Source organism: Chelon labrosus (genome assembly GCF_963514085.1).
Source record: "Chelon labrosus genome assembly, chromosome: 24".
NCBI lineage: Eukaryota > Metazoa > Chordata > Actinopteri > Mugiliformes > Mugilidae > Chelon > Chelon labrosus.
Genome location: NC_140357.1, coordinates 11864236 through 11883224, shown reverse-complemented (window position 1 = coordinate 11883224; position 18989 = coordinate 11864236). Strand labels below are relative to the sequence as shown.

The window sequence follows — 18989 nt, the reverse complement described above, 5'->3', positions numbered from 1 at the left end:
TTTCTAACATTTTATAGAACAAACTTAAACATAACAAACAATAAAAGCAATAACTGTGCAGGCATATCACATCTGGAGAAGTGAACAATGGAAATAAATATGTTTATAATGATAATACACAAATCAATGTTCATTTGGTAGAATAATTATAATCTGCTGGGAATTCTTACCTGTTCTGTGTTTGTAAATGAAGACACCAACAATGACACCAACCACTGGGACCAGCATCAATAACCAGTACAGACCGTTATTGTTATTCCCTACAAAAAAAATAAAAATAAAATCTGTAAATGGTTTGTAAGCACGCTGTATTCTAATGTAGCTGAGACACTTCTGAGAATACGATGTAGATAAATGTAGATGTCAAACTCACCAGTGTCGGAGGAGGAGGTGATGAAAGGGTTGAGGACTTCTTCGCTGCTTTCAGAGCTGACTGCGTTTTCTAACTTACAGATAAACCAAGGATCCTTGTCCTCCTAGAAAACCAGTGAAAAACAACATTAGCTTGAATTTCATGAAGTAAAAATGGTCCTTGAATGTATGAATTACTTGATCTGTCTGTTACTGATCACATTCACCTTTGTTATTCTGAGCTCCTTGATTTTACACTTCAACACGTCACCTGACCACCAGGAATAGACGACTGGTCCAGAGTCTGTAGTGATGCCTTCACAGGTGAGAACACAGTGGGTCTTTTCAGCATCACAGCTTTCTGACACAGTGGGTGTAGAGACACCAGCTGATGGAAACAAACAAACATTTCATTAGAGTTCAGATGAATAAATGATCAGATATTCCAGACTAGCTTGAGTCGTATTTCCTCCACTTACAGATAACCAGGATCTTAGTTGGGTTCAGGACTTTGTTGTTGATCTCTGCTGTGTAGCTGCCGCTGTCCTCTAGTGTCACACCTGAGATGATCAGCTCTCCAGTTTTGGTGTTCAGTTTGCAGCGATCTAAATTTATAAAAGTTACATCAGCAGTTATCTACCAAAGAAGACTGAAGGTGTTCTGTGTGTTTTCAGGGATTTAATTAAAGGTGTTTCTAGTGTGACTATCAGGACTAAGTTACTCTATTTAACACATTTGAGAACACATACTTTTTGTCATATCATTACACAGATTTATTTGAATGACTAAACTATGATAAACAAGAGCTTAAGCGGTCAACAGAAAAATCAGCACCCTACCTCACCCTCTCTCTGTATTAAACAAACAGACCCACAGGCAGATGAAGGTGATATTCATTAGGCAACTATTCAACCCGTCATACCCACACACACAACCAGACACACCCACTACCCCTGGTGACAAGTGAGAAACACATCCCTTCCTCTACGGCACAGGTGTCAAACTGATCCGTGAAAGGGCCATGTGGCTGCAGGTTTTCATTCCAACCATGCAGTAGCCCACCTGTCTTGGCTCAATCAATCAACTGAACTGCCTTCACGCAGTCATTTCAGGTGTCCTCTTGCTTGATTGGAACAAAAACCCTTTCACGGATCAGTTTGACACCTGTGCTCTACGGTGTTAAATACCTTTGAATTTCGGGTAACAGTCAATCTTGTCTCCATACCACTCCACAGCGAGGTTTGAATTATGTTTCCATGTTATGCTGGTGATGGGAGCATCCACAGAGCCTGGACTAAGGACAACTGTGTCTCCTACTTTCTTGTAGTTGTCTGTAAAATAAAGAACAATATCAAAACCTGTCATTCTTTAAATTATAAAACTAAACTATATTTGTGTAGCTGTATACTCCTGTAGAGCACACAGTATCATTTGGGTCTTTATAGTTTGATAAACAGAATATTAATGGAGGAGAACAGACCTCCATTTTATTTACATTGATTGTTTGGACTTCATTTTAATTTGTAGTGAGATAATCTCTCATTTTCATGTTTTATTTCACCACGAAAATACTGCAACACTGACACTGACCATCTGAATTGTTTGTTTAGTGTAGAAAATGTAAAAAAATATGAATAAATCTACTTGAGAGGTTAATGTGGCAAAGAAACGTTGGGGGGGGGGGACACAGGGGACATGTCCCCTGCACTTTTTCAAAAGGCCCTTTTGGTCCCCTGCCCTTTTTACCGTCCAAAAACAATGTTACTATAGTAACCAGAGACTCGTCTAGCACTAGGACCAAGCGGAAAACAGCCGCTCAACCTGAAACCGGCTCTGCTGTTTTTCTTAGTTTAGCCCCGCCCACAAGCTCCTGGTGGTTTGTTTACCATATTTTCTTTAAATAAGTGTAAAATTGGTGGTAGGCTACTGAGTTGGAGTGAAGTTGACTAACAAGGTGAAACACAGAACTGGGTGATAATGTTTACAACCTTTACAACCAGTCAAACCAAAAAAGAGAACATTAAACTTCAAACTAGCAATAGAAAACTAAGAACTACTAGAAAACACAGAGAACTGAAAGATTAGAGTTTTATTAAAAATACTTGTGTCCCCCTCACTTCTGAAATCAAAATTTCGTCCTTGATTCTGATAGAAAAACAAGCATGAGTGTCTAAGTCTCAACGACACTAAACATTAATATTCAGTTTTATTTATTGTGTATATCACAACAAAACTTCAACTTACCAGAGCTGGTCTGGACAGTTTCCAGAGTTAGAAGTGTGATCAACACGGTGGTTAAAGCTGACTTCATCGTCCTCTAAATTAGTTTAAATCAGACAGAAAACACAAATGATACTGCTAACAATGTCAGAAACTATCCCAGGAAACAGAAGCTGTGAATAAAATAAATTGAGCAGTATTTAAACGACAACCGGGAGCAACAGCGTTCTTGCACTTGTCAAACTGAAAGTAAAATAAAATTGCGCAAGTAAAATAAAATTTCTCCACTTCGTCAAAAACGTATTAATATGATTAATTAACATATTAATTCATCGGTTTATTTATTATGGATGACTTACCTGAGATGATAAAATGAAGCGCTAGAAACCGATGAAGTTTAGAAACGTTTGTTTTTAATTAATTATCATGAAGAGCTGCGTCACCAGTGGCTTCTCGCACTGTCCCGAGCTGGGTCCAAATTCACTGTGACATCTGATAGGCTGCTCGGAAAAAGGGGCCTCGCTGGCTCTTTACTTGGGGCACAATTTTATTCAGTATGTGAAGAGATGCGGATTCAGAGGCACTCCTTTGGATTTAACTGTAAACCGTCTTTTCAGCATAATACTGTTATTTTCCACATTTACAGTAATATGCAGCCAAAGTGGTTACCAGTTAATTAAGGTTAATTTACATATTCACAAATGATATATCTGAAGTATTTGTATTTGTAAGTTGTACTGTACTGCATGTACAGTCTGTACCCGGCTGACCTTAGGCAGATGGGTTCCTCCATATGAGCTGGGTTCTGGTTCTGGTTCTGCTCAAGGTTTCTTCATGTTAAAGGAGTTTTTCCTGCCACCGTCGCGTTCAGGCTGCTCTGGAGGTTTCAGGCTGGGTTTTGTAAAGCATTTTGAGACGATTTGTATTGTTATTGAGGCTATATAAATAAAACAATGTATACTAAATGGTACATAAAAGTAGATTTAGATAATTATTGTCTATGAAGACAGTTATTTATCCTCATCTATATCTATTTATCACCGTTTTACTTGACTCTATGTTATTTAGTTTATTTTTTTTCTTCTCTAAAGTGCCATACCCATATCTCACTTACGTTCACATCATTCTAGTACCCATGACATTGTTGATGCAGCTCTGTCCTATCGTCATTATTCATGATATTCATAAATGTCAATATGAATATTCAACCTTTTGTTTTACTTTTGGTTGTTTTTTCAATAAAAGTAGAAAATCCCTTTATTTTGCAGTTTTACAGCAGCATACAGTTTAAGAACAGTGCACGCAAGAAATAAAAAAGTAAAGAAATAAATAGTAGAAGACTTAATACATATGTGGTTGTACAGCAGCAGGAAGGAAGTACCTGTCTGAAAAAAATAAAAAAGAGCCTCAACTATCAAAAGTCACTGGACAGCAGCTGTCGATGTAGGAAAGAGCTGCAGAAGAAGAAATGTAATGTAAACAAATCACTAAACCATCATTCACACATTCAAGTCTCTTCTTTCATGTGCATCGTTACTAAAACACTGCTTCAGATTTTACACCCGTCTTCATTAAACCACACATTTCACAGTTTCTTCTACTGGCTCAGACACAGAGGCATTTGATTTACATTTTTCAAACACTTACAGTAGCTTAGTCGCACAGATAGGATATAATAATAATATACAAAAAAAAAGTCGCCACCTGGATTTGACTAAGCAAATAGTAGGAGTCTCCTATTGGATAATTACTGCATGTTAATTAACCATAACTGATGCAATGAGTAGCTTCTCATTTCTTAAACAGCCACGTCTAAAGACACATCCTGTGGTCGTGGAGAAGATGTTAGTCTGTTTGAGAAGAGTCATTCTGTGTGCAGTGGTCAGACTCTCCATCATCAATACAAGATCTTGGTGAAAAATAAATGCAACACTGGATGGAGATAAATCTGGAGACATTGGAGAAGCTTATTGAAATAATGCTACAGAGAATGTGTGCTGTAATCAAAGACAAAGGAGGTGCAACGAAACATTAGAGTGTGGGCCCTGTTTTTTTTGGTGGAGACTTTTTTTGGCCTGGCAGTGTATAATAATAATAATAATAATAATATGGCAAGAGAAGCATAAACATGAACGACAATCAGAAAGGTGAGTTGTTGTTCAGCTGGACTGAGTTTGGTATGAATGACGTCCTGTAACGTTCACTGTTGGAGAGGAGCTGAATCAATCTGTTGGAGAATGACTGTATCGTTGTTTCACCAATCAACAGGTCGTTCACCGTCTCTGTCAAAGGACACATTGATCACATGAATAGATTTTAGTTTACTGTTGATAAAACACTATAAAATAGTACATTCAAATAGTTGATTCATAGTACTGCAGTTTTATCTCAAAACGTTTTACTCTCTAGACATACATCTACATTTCATTCTCTAGGTGGACAGAGGACGTTTGTCCTTGATTGGACTGATAGAAGAGTTAAAATAATCATCAGGACCATAATGTATCTGTAACACTGTCTAATATTCACATTATTAAATAATATTTTACTCACCAGGTTCATTGTTGATAAAAACCACTGTTGGTTGAGCTGTCCAAAAATAAAAGAAAGATTTTACATCAAAACTTAAACAGAGTCGACACAGAATTTATTATTTTCTCGTTCCACCTATAAAAATATTCATATTCAATTTGGTTCACAGGTTAGTGAGTTATCTGTCTCCACAGATAATTAACATGTTACTCACCAGCTCAAGCTTTGGTTGTGAAACATGAATGTGTTGGTATTGATGTAAAGCTCACTGAGAAATAATCAAAGAGTTGTCATGATCAGTACACCTGTCACTAACTTCTAACATTTTATAGAACAAACTTAAACATAACAAACAATAAAAGCAATGACTGTGCAGGCATACCACATCTGGAGAAGTGAACAATGGAAATAAATATGTTTATAATGATAATACACAAATCAATGGTAATTTGGTAGAATAATTATAATCTGCTGGGAATTCTTACCTGTTCTGCATTTGTAAATGAAGACACCAACAATGACAACAACAACGACACCAACCACCGGGACCAGCATCAATAACACATACAGACCGTTATTGTTATTCCCTACAAAAAAATTAAAAATAAAATGTGTAAATGGTTTGTAAGCACGCTGTATTGTAATGTAGCTGAGACACTTCTGAGAATACGATGTAGATAAATGTAGATGTGAAACTCACCAGGGTCTTCTGGGGAGGTGATGAAAGGGTTGAGGACTTCTTTGCTGCTGTTAGAGCTGACTGGATTTTTCACCACACAGAAAAACAAACGTTCCTTCTCCTCCTAGAAAACCAGTGAAAAACAACATTAGCCTGAAGCTCATGAACCAAAATGCTACTTTTGTCTTTATACTTCCAGATTATAGAAGATGATGTTTGGTGTAAAGTCCCAGAGCGATGCTTGAATATGTCACATTCACCTACTAACACCATCATCATGTTTGTACCTTTGTTATGTTGAGCTCCTTGGTTTGATTCCTCATCACGCCACTCATCACGCCACCTGACCACCAGGTATAGTTGACTGGTTCAGCGCCTGTAGTGTTGACTTCACAGGTGAGAACACAGTGGGTCATCTGATCGTCACAGCTTGTGGAGATAGTGGGAGTAGGAACGCCAGCTGATGGAAACAAACATTTAATAAGAGATCAGACAAATTAATTAATTAATATTCAAGACAAACTTCAGTCAAACTTCCTCCACTTACAGATAACACTGAGTTTAGTTGGGCTCAAGACTTTCTTGTTGATCTCTGCTGTGTAGCTGCCGCTGTCCTCTGGTGTCAGGTTTGAGATGATCAGTTCTCCAGTTGCAGTGTTCAGTTCACAGCGACCTAAAAGGACAATGACGTATTATTAAAGGTATTAACTTAAATTTTAAGGAGATAATAACAAAGTAAACTGGATGGACTCAGACACTGTAATGACGTATCCAGAGATAATCTAAACTGTTTAAATTCCTTAAAATTGACTTCAACATATTCTGGTATTTTTGTTTCATTGTCTGCACAATGTAAGGGTGTTTAAAGAGTTTACAACAAAAACTAAACTAAATCCTTTAAACCAACCGCTTATTTCACTGTTTACATTAAACTTGATGAATTAATTCTTTCTCCTGACCAGAATCACATTAAAATCCTTTAATCAGAGTGTGTAATATGTGTTATAGAAGAATTAAGGCTATTTATATTGAGGGCCTTTGGTATAAAGGTGCTATGTGAAACCAGTCAAACATCTATCTGCACAGAATAATTAACTGTTAAATCTTGACTGTACCTTTGAAGGGCTTGTAGAATTTAGTCTCGTTTCCAAACCAATAGGCGATAATGTTCCTGTTATGTGTCCATGTCATGCTGGTGATGGGATCAGTCACAGGGCCTGGATGAAGGACGACTTCATCACCCACTGTCTCGTAGAGGACTACAAAATAAAGACAGATATAAAAACATGTCATTCATAAGCAGGGATTAAATAATTTCATTTTACATTTGTTTTTATCAAAAAATAATTTTTAACTACTTCATTTACAATAACTTAATCTTTTAACTTTAATTTAACCATCACTGATGATGTTCTGCTACTTCTACTCAACAAGATTGTAAAATTTAACAAGTGTCCTTATTTGGTTATTAGCTTTAGTTAGAAAACATGTATAAATGTCTAAATTACTCGTTATGTAGATGCATCATTGGACCAAGTGCAGTACACAGAGATCATCTATCTCAGTCATTTAGTAGGATTAATTATTAATCTTAAACAAGACAAATGACAGAGCAAGACGTTACATCATCATATTTTAAAAGAGTCAAATTTAGATTAAAAATTATTATTATTATTATTATTCATTTTTCGTTTAATCTCATGTTCTACATTTGTCCAGTTGGTGTCGGTAATGCACCTTTAAGCTCGTATGCCAACCGCCATTAAAGAAGAAGAGAAGAAGAAAATAAATAAATAACAAAGCCGGCTTCTACATTGAATGAAACTCAAGATGTCGTTTAGTGCCCGTTTAATTTAAAAATAAATTCAGGGTCTGATTTTCACAACACGTGTTTCAGGAAGTGTGTGATGACACAGACAAAAGGAAAACATGAACGTACCTGAGTTAGCTTCACATGCTACAAACAGCCCGAGTATTAGCATTAGCATCAGCAGCGTCTTCATCCTCTCAGCAATGAGTTGAAATATAGCATGCACGGAGGAGGCTGACAACATCAGAAAGTATTACTGAATATAAAAATAAATAAAAACAGGCGAAGAGCAGCAACGTAAACTAAACATGCAGCCGAATATGATCTGCGTTCACGGCAGCGACGCTACGAAAAAAATCCGTTATTTGACATTAGCGTAACTGCTAATAAAGTTAGCATACATCGATAGCAGTTTATATTCAATACACTATCAAAGTGGTCAGCATAACTTTTGCAAATAACTTCCTACAACAAACTACATTAACGCCTGGTTCCAACTCACCCACATGTAGAATGTGAATCACTGTTTGTTGTTAAATCTCCGCCGCAGCTGTTGTAAAATAGACGTCACGGCGTCGACGTAAACAATGACAGAGATCTGATTGGCTACCTACACACACTCAGCTGAGGCTCAGTGTATCCCTTGAAATGTGTTAGAAAGCTGCCCACGTCTTTTGTGTTAGCGGATCAAAATGAACACGTGGCAGCCCAAACTCACCAAAGAACACTGTTTGTCAACCAGTTTTGTTTTTCACCTCATATCTAACTTGTTTTGCATTCATATCCATGTAATCATTGTATTAAATGTTATTTTTTTGGCCAAATAGAGCTTTTATCTTAGAATACACCACTCGTTTTCATTTGAAAAAAAAAATTAAATTCACTTTTTATCTTTGTTATAGTGAAGACAATGGACAGTTATTCCATCTGACTATCACAGATTAATATTAGAACATACCACCAAAAATAAATTACATGTGGAGTTTCTTTACTTAATATTATTAACCATAGTGACATATGTGTTACGGCTCAAAATTGACCCATACATATTGATTTGATTGATATTATGATTGGATAGAGGTAAAAAAAAAAAAAAAAAAAAGGTCTGTTTCACAAAATCAAACTTTATTTTGCTCAAAATTGCAAATGCAAATATAGGCCCTGGTTTGTACATGTATGTCAAGTTTGTCATTTACGCTGGGACCAGTTTGTTGTTTCCAATCCAGCTGTTGCACAACACCCTTCTACCTTCAGTGTTTGTCATCTCGAGCAAGATGTTCTCAACATATGGTGGTATAAACAGCTCAAATGTTGTCTTGATGTCTTGAACATGTGACACAGCATATCTGGTAGGCCCTTCATCATCATACTCAACGTCATCCTCATTCTCAGACACATCTTCCTCAATGTCATTTTGGTTTCTGTCTTCATCAGTTTGTGGAGTGGGGGATGAAATATCATCATTTTTGTATTTGAAGACCTCTCTTTGAGCAAAGATGTAAGATGTGGAAGGGTGGGGTGGGGGGGGGGGGGGGGGGTCTGGTAGGGTGGTGTGTGGTGGTGAGAGTGTAAATTAAGCCAAATTTGATCCACACTGCAACCCAAAAGTTTTTAAATGATGCATGGATGCGTGAAACTACCAATATTCTTGGCGGGTCATATTTGACCCGTAACACCACAGAGGTCACTTTTTTTAGAGGCTTTTAGAATTTACTAAAATGGTGAACCACCTTTTTTGTTGTGTTAAGATAGATGTTCCTGAGGATATTATGAAGTCTTGTTCCAATAAAAACAAGAAAACTGTAGTTTTTACATATTTTAAATGGTAAACTGGTCAAATTTGACCCCAACACAAAGTCCATTGGCCTTACCCATGGACTGTATATACTAGGTATTACCTTGTCTGAGGTGAACTCACTTGTGTAACGATCACTGGGGACTTCAATCGCTTTACTTTGGGCATAACTTTATTCAGCATGTGAACTGTATAAATGTATAAATGCACTGTTTATTACTATCTTTTCAGCATAAAACTGTTATTTTCCACATTTATAGTAATAAGCAGCCAAAGTGATTACCAGTTAATTAAGGTTAATTTACACTTTTTTCACAAATGATATATCTGAAGTATTTTCAATTTTTTACTGCATGTATACTAAATGGTACATACAAGTAGCATTTAGTATACATGCAGTACATATTTTTAGATTTATTTATCCTCGTCTATATCTGTTTATCACCATTTTACTTGACTCTCTTATTCAGTTTTTTCTCTCAAGTGCCATACCCATATCTCAGGTACTTTGGCATCATTCTTGTAGACATTATTGGTGCTACTCTGTCCTATTGTCATTATTCATGACATTATTCAGTAGGGGCTTCCGGTGCGCTGCTCGGCTGCGAACCTCATCCTTGGGCATGCTATGCTCGTTTAAGTATGTCTTACATGTATGTATTGTTTATGCCCTCTTATCCTTAAATGAGCTGCCCAAGGATGCAAAAAGAATTTCAGCACAAACTGACAAATAAAGTTGTATCGTATCGTATCGTTTATTCATAAATGTCAATATGAATATTCAGCCTCCACTACTTCAGCCTTTCATTTTACTTTGGTTGGTTTTTAACTAAAAGTAGAAAATAATTTATTTTGCAGTTACAGCAGGAAAAACCCGTAATGTAAAACAAAATGTCACGTACTCAATAATTAATGTCTAATGTGAGCATACAGTTTAAGGACAGTGCACATAAGAAATAAAAAAGTAAACATAATTCAGTTTTATTTATATAGCGTCAGCAATACAAATTGTTTCAAGACGCTTTACAAAACCCGGCCTGAAACCCCCAGAGCAAGCCTGAAGGCGACGGTGGCAAGGAAAAACTCCCTTTAAAAGGAAGAAACCTTGAGCAGAACCCAGCTCATATGGAGGAACCCATCTGCCTAAGGCCAGCCGGGTACAGACAGAAGAAAGAGAGAGAGAAGAGAGGACAGCAGGAGAAATGAGATAAACACACATCTGTCATAGATACATACATCTGACTAAAGCGTACATGTATAATATGATGATACAAATACAACATATAGCAGATGATGTTACATGACAGTATATGAATATAGTTTCTCCTTCTGGCTCAGGCACAGAGGCATTTGATTTACAATAGCCAGCTTCATAATATGAGACAGCTCAGACTGCCTCATGTGAGAAAGTGAAACTGCCTGGTCACAGTAGCTTAGTTGCTCATAAAAAAATGTGATAATAAACACTCCTGAAAACTACTAGTTTAAAAAAAAAAGGTGTAACAGTTAGTAAATATATATATATAGTATAAATATAATAATAATGAAATAAATAAAATATATACAAAAAATGTACAAGATTTGCATACCACAAATGACAAGAAATAGAAATGTACAATAAATAGATACAATTTAATAATAATATATAATAATAATAATAATAATAATATGACAGGAGGAGCATTAACATGAATAACATGGAGTTATTTGTTACAGAAAGGTGAGTTGTTGTTCAGCTGGACTGAGTTTGGTATGAATGACGTCCTGTAACGTTCACTGTTGGAGAGGAGCTGAATCAATCTGTTGGAGAATGAGCTGGATTGTTCATGATGGTGAGCAGTTTGTCCAGTGTCCTCCTGTCGCTCACTGAGACAAATGTCTCCAACTCTCCGTCGATAATGTGTCCATCCTGTTGTTCGATCCTACCGATGTCTTTTCTGCTGCCTTCTCTGTTAAAAGATACAAGAACATCTTCAACACAATTGAACACCAGAACAAGTTCTTTTTCATTTTTACAGACAGGTTAAGCCAAGTTTCCATCAAATATCATTTTACTCACCATCTGTATTGTTGTTTTCACCAAGCAAAGGGATGTTCACCGTCTCTGTCAAAGGACACATTGATCACATAAATAGATTCTAGTTTACTGTTGATAAAACACTACAACATATCAGTGGTACAGGCTGCAGCTTCTACATTCATAGTCCTGCAGATTTATTTCATAAAACATTTTAGTCACCTCTTTCATTCTCCAGGTGAACAGAGGATTTTTGTTCTTGATTGGATGATTCCTCCACCTCACGGCCTGCCTCATGGGCCCACATCAGGGCCCACATTAGGGTTATTTTCTGGTCCCAGCTATGAAAATATTCATATTCAATTACAAAGTTAAACAGTTCACAGCTTAGGGAGCTAATGTAGAGAATAAAACTGAACAGGTTTTTGATGTTGATAGATTAAACTTAATATCTGGTATCCTTCCTGTATCATCTTGTCTACCTGCCCATATACATCTAAAGAAGTAAATAATGTACATAAATACATTTAGAATAATAATAATAATAATACATATAAAACATATAATACATATTTCATTCTGGAGAATAAATGTGTTGTGAATTCTTACCCTGTCTTCTGTTGCGTTTGCACAAGAAGAGACAAACGCAAACACCAACACCCAACAGAATGAAGATCACTGTGAAAAGAAAGAATAAATTAATAAATCTGCAAATGGTTTTCAACCGTGCTGTATTCTGATGTCAGCTAATCTTATGTGAAATGAAACATGTGAAGAGCCGCATAAGTGATGATGATTGGCTAAGGTAGGATAAGATTTCATGGTAAGCCAATCAGCGGCAGCGCAGTGTTCAGTTGGGCGGGTGTCGTTTACACACAAATGCGTGCATAGCAGTATCACACAAGCGTCAGAGTTACTTTCCCTTGTAACTAGTTACTTTTATAGTGGAGTAATTCAGTTACTAACTCGGTTACTTTTTGGGAGAAGTAACTAATAACTATAATTAATTACTTTTAAAAAGTAACGTGCCCAACACTGGGGGTTTGTGAGATATAAACATGTAGTAGTTGTAGCGCCCCCTACAGCCAGAATTTCATGATTGAACACAAGCATATTATAATGAGGGTTGCTAAGTTTCATAAGGTGAATTGGTGAATTCATTGGTTGAATACTTCAAAAGTTATAGGCCTTAAAGTCATATGAAATGTTTCTGTGTCACCTGTAGCGCCCCCTGTAGATGTAATGTCACGCAACTTGATGGCCATCTACACAATGTGTTACAGATTGTGTATGCCAGATTTCATGAAGTTAGCTATTGCAGTTTTTCAGATACTGAAATGTTGCCTTTGTAGCGCCACCTAGAGAAAAAGGGTCACAAAAGTAGGGGTGCATGTACAGAATCATATTATTATCAATGATATGAAGTTTGATTAAGTTTGGGTATATGCTTCACAAAATATTAGCTTTGGAGCTATACTGTGCCACGCCTTAAAAATTAATTAGCCATTAACTTTGTAATCAATAACCCTGCTAAAGTTCTTTTGAAGAATTTTGATTATCTTTGTCCATAAATGATACATGCCAAGTTTGGTGAGAACTGGATGTTGATTTTGCTTTGGGGTGCAATTTTTTCAAAATAGTGGAAAAAAATGGCAGATGGAAATGGCCGTGGCTTAGTCTGTTAGAACCAGGGCTATCTAAGGAATCAGAGGCACACGATTGATGCCTTTCACTCTTGCAGTTTGTCCTGGGCAGACACTTTAGCTACGCATACGCAGAAAAAGAGAAATAACTATAAGAAGAAGAAGAAGAAGAAAAATCGCAACAAAATCAATAGGGTTCCTGCAATTTCGTTTGCATGGACCCCTAAATATCGCAACAAACTCATGGACCCCTTGCATGGACCTCTAATTACAACCCTGAAATATACTCACCTCCCATGTCTTCATTCATCTTTTGTAACCGCTTGTTCCTGTGCAGGGTTGTGGGGGGGCTGGAGTCTATCCCAGCTGTCATCGGGCGAGAGGCGGGGTACACAGGGCCTGTATCAAAGGGCTAACACAGAGAGACAGACAACCATCCACACTCACACTCACACTTACGACCAATTTAGAATCACCAATGAACCTAACCAGCATGTCTTTGGACGGTGGGAGGAAGCTGGAGAACCTGGAGAGAACCCACGCAGACACAGGGAGAACATGCAAACTCCACACAGAAAGGAACCATGGATTAGAACCCGGGACCTTCTTGCTGTGAGGCATCAGTGCTAACCACCTCTCCACTGTGCCGCCCACTTCCCATGTTTTGCACACACAATTAACTTAACTAACAAAGGATTGCAACATCTAATCCTGTGTATTAACAAATGCATTTTACACGGACAGTGGACCCCCCCAATGGATGTGGGGGGGGGGGGTCCACTGTATAAAAGGGCCAAGGGGTACCGCCCGGGGAGTAATTCAATACAATACATGTAATTTGGTAAAACAATTTATTTAAACATATTTACACATATGTACATAGACTTGGACGTACTGGTAGGCAGACAGGCAGCGATCCCATGGCTGCTTCAGTGCTGATGACTCTGGATCCTGTAACTCCTGAGGTTATTGCTCCTTACCTCATGACCACCTAGGTAGGGGAGTTGACTGGCTGGATCCTGCAACTCCTGGGGTTATTGCTCCTTACCTCATGACCACCTTGGTAGGGGAGTTGACTGGCTGGATCCTGCTACTCCTGAGGTTATTGCTCCTGAGGGTTGTCTGCCTCCTCACAGCCCGCCTCATAGCCCGTCTTGGGCTGCCTCACGCCCTGCCTCACAGTCGTTGTTTTCACCAAGCAAAGCGTTGTTCTCTGTCTCTGTCAAAGGACGCAATGATATCAGTGGTACAGGCTGCAGCTTCTACATTCATAATCCTGCAGATTTATCTCAAAACATTTTACTTACCCGTTTCATTCTCCAGGTGGACAGAGGATGTTTGTCCTTGGTTGGATGATTCTTGGACTGCTAGAGTAAAATATTCACATTATTTAAATAATATTTTACTCATCAGGTTCATTGTTGAAGAGTAAAATAGTAAAAAATATAATCAAGACCCCAATGTTTGTGGTTTTCTTCTGTCACTGTTTTAACAGTCATTAGACACTGAGTTAAAAATAATCATCAGGACCACAATGTATCTGTAACACTGTTCAATATTCACATTATTAAATAATATTTTACTCACCAGGTTCATTGTTGATAACAACAACCACTGGTGCATCAGCTGTTCAAAAATAAAAGAATGTTTTTACAGCAAAACTTTAATAGAGTCGACACAGAATTTATTATTTTCTGGTCCCAGCTATGAAAATATTCATATTCAATTACAAAGTTAAACAAGTTCCTTCTCTGACCACAACACCACACCTCCCCTTTTTAAAAACTGACTTTGCTCCTTTAATGGCTCTGGCATAAAATCAATTTACATGTTTGACTTTGATCGGTGCTGCCAGCTTATTCCTATGTGTCACAAGACAACTGTGAACTTTATCAGCGTCCTGATTTCAAACTGTTTCCCAATTTTTAATTGTATTTATTTTGTGTTAATGGATTAAACTTAATATCTGGTATCCTTCCTGTATCATATTGTCTACCTATCCACATACATCTAGAGAAGTAAATAATGTACATAAATACATTTAGAATAATAATAGGAATAATATAACAATGGATATTTAATTCTGTAGAATAAACATAATGTTTTGTGAAGTCTTACCCTGTCTTCCTTTGCATATGCATATGTATATCCGTATGCATATGTATATGCATATCCCTATAAATATCCATATGCATATGGATATGCATATCCATGTCCATATACATATGGATATGTACAAAAGACCAAGACCAACATCATACAGAGTGTAGATCACTGTTGAGTTTGATGTATTCTGATTTTCTACAAAGAAAGAAAAAAAATAATAAATTAATAAACCTGCAAATGGTTTTCAAGCGTGCTGTATTCTGATGTCAGCTAATCTTGTGTGAAATGAAACGTCTGTAGTGACCTGTTAGGAAAACATTTCACTAGATCCTAACATGTCTATGTAGATATCTGCTGCTATAACAACTCACCAGTGTTGGAGGAGTTGGTTGAAGAGACATCTTCACTGCTGTTGGAGCTGCTTTGGTTTTCAGCAGCTGATAGAAACAAACAAACATTTTATTAGAGTTTGAATGAATAAATTAATTAATTTTCCACTCAAACGTCAGTCAAACTTCCTCCACTTACAGATAACCTTGAGTTCAGTTGTGTCCCAGACTTTGTCATTGTTCTCTGCTGTGTAGTTGCCGCTGTCCTCCACTGTCAGGTTTGAGATGATCAGCTCTCCAGTTGTGGTGTTCAGTTTAAAGTGACCTAAAAGGAAAAGTATGTATTGTTAGATGGTATTAACCTTAAATTTTAAGGAGATAATAAAGTAAACTGGATGGACTCACACACTGTAATGACATATCCAGGGATAATTAAACTGTTCCTTAAAATTGACTTCAACATATTCTTGTTTCATTGTCTGTACTAGGTGTGAGTGTGTTTAAAGAGTTAACAGCAAAAACTAAATTCAATCCTTTAAATCTACCGCTTGTTTTCACATTAAACTTGATGAATTAAATTCTTTCTCCTGACCAGAATCACATTAAAATCCTTTAATCAGAGTGTGGAATATGTGTTATAGAAGAATTAAGGCTACTTATATTGAGGGCCTTTGGTATAAAGGTGCTATGTGAAACCAGTAGTCAAACATCTGCATAGAATAATTAACTGTTTAATCTTGACTGTACCTTTGAAGCCGTCGTAGAATTTAGGCTTGCTTCCAACCAAATCCACGAGAGCGTCAGATCCATATAGCCATGAGATGACGGTGATGGGACCAGTCACAGGGCCTGGGCTAAGGACGACTTCATCACCCTCTGTCTTGTAGATAACTACAAAATAAAGACAGATATAAAAACATGTGATAAATGATATTACATCATTACATTTTACATTTGTTTTATCAAAAAATCCCTTTTAACTACTTCACTAACATTTACAATAACTTAATCTATCACTGATCACGTTCTGCTACTTTCTACTTCTACTAAACAAGATTAATCGACTGTAGTGGTACAGCTTTTAGATTTAGATGAGGCAGCCAGTACTTCTGCCTCATGGAAGAGGGCGCTAGTGAGACACGGGTTCACGTTGTTGCTCTTCTTCTACGCTGAGTCAACTGTATGACCGCGCCCATTTATTGGATCTTTTCTCTGTGTGAAAGCCAAAAATTAAAGATTGTATATCTAAGCTTAAAACATTCTCTAAACTAGATCTTCAGTCAAATATGTTTAGTTGCATCAAATCATCAGAATATAAAGATTTAACAACTCAATATTACTATAGGCTATATAATATATGATATATGATAATAAGGTAATGATTTGGTTTTAAATTCAAATATTTCCATTTGTGTTTGTTTTTCTCACTGGGTACTCTCATGTTGAATGAGTACGAATGAATACTCTTAACCGCTATTGTTCCTTTGGCCAAATATGTACCTTAAACCTACATGTGTGTCAATTTGAGATATGAAACCTAACCAGTTTGGAATGGCGCATTTAAGCTTTTTGTTGGATTATGTTACTGAAATGTTAAAAAATAAATAAAAAGAAAATTAAAAAAACAGAACTGAAGTGGTATACAATTTGTTTGATGCTTCGTCCTTATAGGCCGTACATGTCAAACTCAAGGTCACAATCGGTCACCTTGACAGTCACCTCAAACTCAAGGTGACCGATTGTCAATTGCTCACCTTGACAATTGTCAATAGACTATTGTCAAACTCAAACTCAGTTGTCAAAATCAGAATGGCTTGATATTTCCTGAGTGACATGCTGAGGTTGTGTACTATCCGTGTGAAGAGGAATTAGGCCTTAAGGGCCTCAAGGGCCTTGTGGGCCTTGAGGCCTTTAAGGCCCTTAAGGCCCTTGAGGCCCGCACATGTGGCCCATTTAAAGGAAACTCCCTGTTTCCACAGACTAATTCCTCTTCACACTGATAGTACACAACCTCAGCATGTCACTCAGGAAATATCAAGCCATTCTGATTTTCACTTTTGTGTCTCAACAAAACTTACCTGAGTTAGCGCCATGTGAAATCTCTAGCCCGAACAGGAGCAACAGGTAAAATGTTGTCTTCATCTTCTCCTCAAAATTTGTCAAATAAAGTAACAGAGTAGTTGTTTTTCTTTTTGCTAACTTCCCACAACTATATAAATTAACGACACCTTCCAGCTGACAGCTCTGAGTTACTCCCACGTCCCCGTCACAGAACTACAGTCTTCAATAACTCAATAACGCGCTTAAAAACTGACCTGATTGGTCCAAGTTAATCAGGTGGTTTACCTGCGCAGGTGTACTCGTTCCTTCTAGATGTTTCTGGACCACTGTTACGTAATTTTTGAACTGTGAACTCATCAGACTTATTTTATAGCACATAGCTTAGGCTTTCTTTTAACAGGGTTGCTAAAAATTATCCATATAAAATAAAACAAAGTTTATGATTTCTTTTATGATTTCTTTTATGGTGGGAGGATACTGTTCCAGTGGGTAGAGTCTTCTTCTACACTTCTTTGTAATGCTTAAATTATGCCTTAAATTGTCCACCATGGACAAATAACATTTTCTGAATCTGAATCTGAATGCTGCAAAATTCAGAGAGAACAGCTCTGACAGCTTGGTGGAAATGTTAACACCAAGATGTCTGATGTTACCTACAGATTGTTTATCAGAATAGCAGATCCTCTTCTTTTTTTATGACACAAAGAAAATTAGATTTGTCCATTTTGTCTTGAGCTTGAGCTGTTCCGATGTTGTGAGACGTGTTTCCTGCAGAAAAAGGCAAAAACCAGGGTTCATTTCAAAATAACTGACTTACAGCATCAGGCTCTACATATAAGTAAAACTTTACTTACTTGTAGTTCACACTCTCGTGTCTTCAGCGGATGCTTGGTCCTGACGGGATGATTCTTAGACAAATAAAAGAGTCAAAATAATCTGAGTGACTTCAACACATCTGTCATGACGAAAACATCTGTCGTTTAGTGGAGAATCCACATTTGTCAATCAATAAAATTATTGGAAAATCAACAGCTGATTCCCATTTGTCACAGGATAACTGTAAACTTCATCAGCTTCCTGTTGACAAAATGATTAGCTTTAATTGTATTTAGTAAAAAAAATAAATAAATAAATGTATTGGTGTTAAAGGGTTAAACTTAACACATTTTAATAACTGAACATGAATGTTTTATGATGTCCAGCATTTTACAAAGACATTATTTACCTGATTTAAAACCCACAACGCAACCGACCACCCCTTATACTTTACCCTACTTGGTACAGCCCCTTCTATAAATTCAATTGGATTCTCCCACTTCCTGTTTGTCAGTCTGGCCTTCTACCTATACAGGTGTGGATGGGAGCACGCACGTGGAACAAACATTTGGGTAATTTGAATCTATAAATGCACGAGACTGTGTATTTCACTCATTTACCCTGAAAACA

General features: G+C 37.1%; 2 protein-coding genes across 6 annotated transcripts in view; both read right to left on the bottom strand.

Annotated features, from left to right (window-relative positions):
* Nucleotides 1-18989, bottom strand: part of LOC311509030 (CD48 antigen-like) — a 43201-nt gene that overhangs the window by 2756 nt on the left and 21456 nt on the right. For 4 of the 5 annotated variants that reach the window (XR_014699784.1, XR_014699785.1, XM_084574068.1 and 1 more), the window contains exons 1-7: nt 2931-3051; nt 2596-2668; nt 1539-1682; nt 831-956; nt 579-739; nt 374-476; nt 171-260 (exon numbers count right to left, since the gene is read on the bottom strand). Coding sequence is in view for 2 of the 5 variants with exons in the window: in XM_084574068.1 (XP_084430194.1) it covers nt 171-260; nt 374-476; nt 579-739; nt 831-956; nt 1539-1682; nt 2596-2662 (691 nt within the window). In the remaining 3 variants the exon portion in view is untranslated. Of the gene's footprint in view, nt 1-170; nt 261-373; nt 477-578; nt 740-830; nt 957-1538; nt 1683-2595; nt 2669-2930; nt 3052-18989 lie in introns of those variants that run through there. The other variant, XR_014699783.1, reaches the window with a different exon arrangement.
* Nucleotides 5322-8156, bottom strand: LOC311509509 (CD48 antigen-like; the record flags this gene model as incomplete). The annotated part of the gene is made up of 7 exons (XM_084574748.1): nt 8095-8156; nt 6898-7041; nt 6330-6455; nt 6070-6242; nt 5804-5906; nt 5589-5690; nt 5322-5371 (listed from the first exon to the last, which is right to left on the bottom strand). Exons 2-7 carry the CDS (start codon nt 6971-6973, stop codon nt 5322-5324), a joined length of 630 nt encoding a protein of 209 aa, XP_084430874.1. The 5' UTR covers nt 6974-7041; nt 8095-8156.